Source organism: Pundamilia nyererei, unplaced genomic scaffold, assembly GCF_000239375.1.
Source record: "Pundamilia nyererei isolate P.nyererei 1_Seehausen unplaced genomic scaffold, PunNye1.0 scaffold00005, whole genome shotgun sequence".
NCBI classification, from domain to species: Eukaryota; Metazoa; Chordata; class Actinopteri; order Cichliformes; family Cichlidae; genus Pundamilia; species Pundamilia nyererei.
Window position 1 is genome coordinate 2,858,435 of NW_005187406.1, and position 6,684 is coordinate 2,865,118.

The 6,684-nt window shown below is 43.3% G+C and overlaps 1 protein-coding gene across 1 annotated transcript in view; it reads left to right on the forward strand.

Annotated features, from left to right (window-relative positions):
• arhgap22b (Rho GTPase activating protein 22b) overlaps positions 1 to 6,103 on the forward strand; it is a 36,290-nt gene extending 30,187 nt beyond the window's left edge. Inside the window, exons 5-10 of the mRNA XM_005721767.1 lie at positions 1,114 to 1,321; positions 1,422 to 1,554; positions 1,632 to 1,705; positions 1,794 to 1,915; positions 2,045 to 3,056; positions 5,880 to 6,103. Of these exons, the coding sequence (XP_005721824.1) occupies positions 1,114 to 1,321; positions 1,422 to 1,554; positions 1,632 to 1,705; positions 1,794 to 1,915; positions 2,045 to 3,056; positions 5,880 to 6,102 (1,772 nt within the window). The 3' untranslated portion in view covers position 6,103. The remainder of the gene's footprint in view (positions 1 to 1,113; positions 1,322 to 1,421; positions 1,555 to 1,631; positions 1,706 to 1,793; positions 1,916 to 2,044; positions 3,057 to 5,879) is intronic.
• Positions 6,104 to 6,684: the final 581 nt, after the last annotated feature.

Sequence of the window (6,684 nt, forward strand, 5' to 3'; positions counted from 1 at the left end):
TCCACTGGACGCCGTTAACGTGCCCACCCTCAAGGCCCTATATGTATGTGTTATGAGAGTGTGAGTAATGTGGATGTCTAAGTTGTGGAATAAAATTGAGGCACAGGTGGCCAGAAGGGGACTTTATCCTTGGTTCTTTGAAGCGTTTTTAAGCTGATACGCGGGGGTTTATCTTTCCAAAGGAAAAGTTTTAAAACGAGATAGAAAAAAAATTGTGAAAAAGAAACAATAGAATGAATATATAATAATATATTTTTGCGCATTAGCTTAGCTTATCATTAGCCTATATCACTAGAATTTTCACTTTCCCCTCAACATTCATACTAAATGCACAGTGAAAGTCAATACACTGACACCTATGTTCAGAGTGAATCCCCTGACTGGCTGGGTGGTATTTCCAGCCTCCCTCTCCAGTTCACAGCAAAATGTGTCAGTCTGCTGCCTCTGTGTCCAGAATAGATCTGTGCCAAATCATAGACCCCTCCTTAACAGCAGCACTGCAGTCACAGCAGATCCCATGCAACATGTCTCTGCTTCCTCAGCTGCTCTTTCCAAGCTTCTCTGTCATTTTCCTCAACTTGGCTTGTTTCTGCTGAAGTCTGTGGGATAAATGAAAGATTGATTACCAGCTACAAGAGTCAAATGCCTGAACAGGAATGGATGAACATGGTGAAATGTGGGCTGGGGAGGTATGACAAACGCTTTCTGCAACTGTGCAGCTCCTGTTCTTTCAATTACTACCATTACTGCAAGCTAACATCCAGCTGTGACTGCTGCAGCCAAACAACAGGTAATAACCTGCAGTTATTAGGATGTATACAATTAAGCATGTTTAGATATTTAAGTTGGCATATAATTGCATATTTATTCTGGGCATTTCTTTCCTCTGTTCATGTTAACTGTCACTTTTTATTTATTTATTAATTATCTTTGTAATCATATGAAGGCTACAAATAACCAAAAAATGCTGTTCCAGAAACATCCTGTCATATTCAATTTTCCCACAGAATAAATGTACATATTTTCATCACTTGCTCCACAATCCAAAAACCAACTACGGCCTCGTGCCTTCAGAAAGCCCTGACATGTTATGTTTCTTCCATCTGTCAACAGGGATATTTGGCCAGCGTCTAGAGGACACAGTGCAGTACGAGAAGAAGTTTGGCCCCCGCCTTGCACCCCTGCTGGTTGAGCAGTGTGTGGACTTTATCAGAGAGAGGGGTCTGGATGAGGAAGGTCTCTTTCGAATGCCAGGACAGGCCAACCTGGTCAGGGAGCTGCAGGAGGCCTTCGACTGTGGGGACAAGCCCCTGTTTGACAGGTGGGTGAGAGGATGAAATGGGAAAATTCACTTTGCCAAAGACTTTTATGATCATCACTGATTTGAATTCTACTGAATCATCTTTCTTTCTGACTTGCAGTAACACAGACGTCCACACAGTGGCATCCTTGCTGAAGTTGTACCTGCGAGAGCTGCCTGAACCAGTTATCCCCTTCTCCAAATATGAAGACTTTCTAACCTGTGCGCAGCTTTTGGCCAAAGATGAGGAGGAGGTATGTGCTGTTTACCTTTGGTGTGAGGACTTTGAGTGGTACTGTGAGTAGAATAAGGATGATTTGTCTCATATCAGGGAGTCCAGGAGCTTGGAAAGCAAGTTAGCACTCTACCTCTACCGAACTACAACCTCCTCAAGTACATATGCAAGTGAGTGACTTCATCCGTTAGGTTGAGAACTTAGCTTTTGTAGCCTAATAAGTTTTTTACTCTAGTTTTTCACTATATCTCTCCTTAGATTCCTTGATGAGGTCCAGTCCCACTGTAATGAGAACAAGATGAGTGTCCAGAACCTTGCCACAGTATTTGGACCTAACATCCTTAGACCGAAGATGGAGGACCCAGTCACTATCATGGAAGGTACAGACAAAATAATGACAATCAATTAAGGTTCTGTTTTTCTGTAATTTATTTATTAAAAATGATAGCTTAGAATAAAACTAAAAAAAGTTATACCGACACCGGCTGAATGTGATTTGTATTGTCTAGGAACTTCTCTTGTCCAGCACCTGATGACAGTCCTCATCAGGGAACACAACCGTTTGTACTCAGGGAGGGAACAGGAGGGGCCAGCTCTACCCCAAACTGAGATCCCCATCCAAGGGCATCATCTCCAACACCGCAGCCTGGGAGCCTGGATCTCTGAAGAGGACCTTCAGAGTTGCCCCGTCTCCAACCCAGACCAAGATCTGCACAGCAGTGCCTCATCCCTGGACGCCAAGCTGTGCGCAGCCATCAGTCCCACTCAGACCCCTAACCCAAACCCTGGACCAAAACTTGGGTCTTCATCGGGAAAGGGTGAGACTGTAATCAGTCCGAGTAAACAAGCCAAGACCATGCCTTCCTGGAAATATTCCTTCAAAAGCTCTTCAGCGCCTCGTTCCCAGCCGCAAGCTAAGCAAACCAGCAGCAGTGGCTCTGCAGCAGATACAACCAGTCTGTCTTCTGGTGGTGGAGGAGGTGGAAGTGGTGGCAACTGGCTTATGAACGGTTTGTCCTCCTTGAGGGGACACCGGCGAACATCTTCAGGGGAACGGTCCACCCGTGACCGTGACTCCACCGGCTCGTCCCAGAGGCTGTCCACGTATGATAACGTGACCTCCTCCTCTAGCATGGGGAGCGTTCCAAGTGTATCCAGCACACCGTGGTCCACGTCCTCCTGTGAAATATCTGTCCCGGACTCAGCAAGCGAGCCCCCGGTGCACCAGAACTGTGGAGGTGTGGTGGAAGGTGGAGAAAGCCACAGAGAGATTAACAAGGAAAGGGATGGAGGGATGACAACAGACGCGAGCTCCGAGCAGGACAGTTGCGAGGCCATGGAGCTGTGCAGCAGCAGCGCAGCCTGCAGTGAAAATGGAAACATGGCCATGGCAGCCGGGGTGCCGTCCATTATCATGTCCGAAGATGGAGATGGGGAAAAACTAACACTGAGCAGCCTGGTAGAGGGACTGAAAGACGAGCTGAGAAAACAGAAGACTACATATGAGGCCAGGATCCAAAAGTAAGTCTCTGATGCAGGATCTTTCAAACTTATAATAGTAGTGTCAGTCTTTTATATGGTAAATAGAAAGACATTTGAATGAACTTTATGGTTTTGGATGTCAGGCTTTTATTTCATTAGCACAGAACCAATGGAAGTACTTCAATTACAACCTGCTGCGAGCCCTTTAAAGGGCACTTTCGTATTGCTGTTCTTTACAGTTGGGGGAACACGTCAGGAAGACAGTGAATAAAGACTGAATAAATAAATATGAAATACATCCTGAGATGGAAAAAGTTCCCAAAACAAAAGATTGTATATTTACCATAATTCCAATTACCATTTTTTATACTAAACCCAAATGGCATGGTTAAAGCACACCTATGCTCAGTTTGTAACACACCAATTTAAGTGTGTTAACACTTAAAATGTTGTTACCTGTAACACTGAAAATGAACTGGTATTTTCAAAAACCTTTCCCTTTTTGCAACTAAAACCTGTCATGGAAATAAATGGCATGTTTTTTAAGACATACACAGAGTGTCACGGCGGGGTGCGCCGGTGTGAAGAAGAGGTAGACCCAGATGCAGACACAGTGGAGACAGAACTAGGTTTCCAAAAATTAAGCGAGCCTTTATTGTGGCTGATGGCATGACAAAAACATTAGAGAACACTGAAACTGGGAAAACTAAGGAGACTAAGAACACTGTATAAACTAAAAAGACTATGACACTCTGTGAAAGAACTATGAAAAAACTATGAACACAGTAACTAGGCAGGCTATGAAACAGTGAGACAATAACGGAAACTATGAAAAGATGAGATGAGGATAACAGACGATCTGACACCGACTGAGCAGAAACACATGGATTAAGTACACATAAGGAATGATCAGGGGAAGCGGAATCACACGGGGAAAACAGCTGACAACAATTAACATAATGACAGGACAGGGGACGCGAAGCTAAATACAATAAACAAAAAACACAAGGATCCTTCAAAATAAAACGAGAAACACAGCGAGACCCAGACATGACTCGAACTTGACAAACAAAGAAAACTTGGACATGACACATGACAGATAAGCACACGAAGACTTAACACAAAAAACTTCACACAGGGATGAGACAAATGGGGAGCTTGATAAATCATGAATTAAAACTGTAACCTAGGCATGACAGAATGTAACTAGATAAACTGAAATGAAACTAGACTGAAAAGAATAACAAAACTCAGAATACTGGGTCACATGACCCAGGACCATGACACAGAGGTGCTTTAAACAACAAACAAAATGTTAAATCATTGGGCTGGAAGCAGCATATTTATATACCTGTGCCCATGCGTCATTATTAGCGTGTCCAAATTCATGGGCTGCATCCTCCTGAGGACCCGGCCTTCGCGGTCTACGTGGGCCGGGTCCTCAGAAGGTTGGGTAGGCCGGAAGTAAACGGCTGTGAAATTGGACAGTCTAGCCTTCTGATTAGCATTACCGCTGTCTCGGTGGAGTTTAATAAACTTGGCCGTCTTCTCCTTGCTATCTAAAATATAACAGGACACTGGCGTAAATCTCACACTTCTGTTTAATCAGTTTTCTGTTTGACGTCTATTCAGCTGTTTGAAAACCAAGGAGGAACCCACCCAGGGGATTAATAAAGTTTTATTTTATCGAATCTAATAACTTTACAACAAATAAAACACTAAAAAAAGCCAAACAATAACATTTTTAGGTTGTCTAAGGGACTTATTTATTACGTTTAACCTGAGTAGCGAAAGCCCGCGGTGATCTGAAAATGATGTGCCGGGAGTTGTGCCATTCTCGGCGGCTCTAGTGACCCTAGATAGCCAGCTCTTGGCTAGCTATCGAGCTGGTGGATAACAGACGTCTCCGAAAACATCGAAGCACTTTTGGAAATATGTGATATCTTGATAAACCGAGCAGATATTTGAAGTTTACACACCCACATTCTTGTCTGAAAATATGTTAAAAGTTTATTTTGTGACCCAGAAAGATTAATAAGAGTAATTTTAAAACTTAGTAGTGGCCGCCATTGCCGGAAACTGGAGTTTGGCTGGGCCGCGCTATGAATTCTGGGATATGGTGGGCCACGAAGGACACACCCGACCCATCCTTCAAATTTGGGGAAAAGGAGGACGCATTTGTCAGCTGCATTCGGAGGAGTCTACGAATTTGGACAGCCTTCGGCGCGTCGCTGTGACGTAATCGGTCTACAAATGCGTCCTCAGGAGGATGCAGCCCATGAATTTGGACACATTGTTTGGTCTATAATTTTAGTCTGTTGTTAGGTGGTTGCATGGCAACATGATGACATCATAATATATTATATATAATTTAAGCTGGATATAAAGGAAATTTTACCGTTGCAAAATTAAAGTTATACAACGCTCTTATAAGGCATTAGAGGTGCATAAATGCTGCAAATGGGTCATTATAGCCCTTGGTAGGTGTTGGCTAGGCAACGTGATGATGTTATTATCTGCTATAGATAAGAACTATAAGCTATACCTGTGTGCCAGTTTTGGTAGCTCAGCTCCAGAAAGTGTTGGAAATGTTTGCAGAAAACTGATAGAGATTATATTATGCAAGTAAGACATATATATATGTAGAGAGAGAGATAGCTAACAGCGGTTCTTGCAGGGCAGATTTGTTTTATTTCCTCCAATGCCAAGAATATCACATTAGTATTAATCTGGGCACACGGGTCAGACAAAATGTTGGGAAGGTAGGAAGTTGTTTGAAATGTGCTTTACTGGGTGGTTCAGCCAAACAGAAAAAAGGCAAATGTCCGTGACCTTTTCTGTGTGTATTGTGCTTCCACACAGATTGGAAGAGTCTAGTGCTGCTCTGTGTGCCCAGATGGAGCGTTTGGAACAGGAGATGGAGCAGGAGAGGAAGAAGCAGCGCATGCTGGAGATAAAACTCAGAAACTCTGAGCGGGCACGGGAGGATGCGGAGAATCGCAACCGCCTCTTGGAAAAGGAAATGGAGGATTTTTTTGCCACGCTGGGCGATCTGGCCCTTGGTGCAAGGACTAGTGACCTTTGATACACGGCCTCTCATCTGTCTTGGGGTGGTGGGGTGGTGGTGGGGGGGGGACGACATTTTGTGGTATGAGTCCTAACTCAAAATAAGACTGAAAATAGAAAATAAAGAAAACCTACTTGTGCACATGCGTAGAGATCAGATAGAAAATTCTGAAGGAAATAAACTTTGACTGTTTTCTTTCTGAGGATCATCTCTACTAAACAGCAAGTGGTCTTGATTTTGTTACGCATGCTTCAAACTCATTTTAAAAAGATGGCCCTCCTGTGATTACTGCAGAGGTTTGTCTTACAAATGGAGTTCAGGTGCCTGGATATGAATGGTGGAACATAATGTAACAATTTATGAAGTGGATAGCACTGACTTCTTTAACCACTACTTCAAAAGGACAATAACTGAATGGATTTTGTGTTAAAAGTGTGCAACTTAAGACAACGGACTGCTGTCTATCTGTATGGGATCTTAAAGCAATAGCTTCACATTTTGGGAAATACACTTATTTGCTGTCTTGCAGAGTTAGATGAGAAGTGTGAAACCAATCTCATGCCTGTATGTCAAAGAAGGTGCTAAAGCTAATAGCCATTG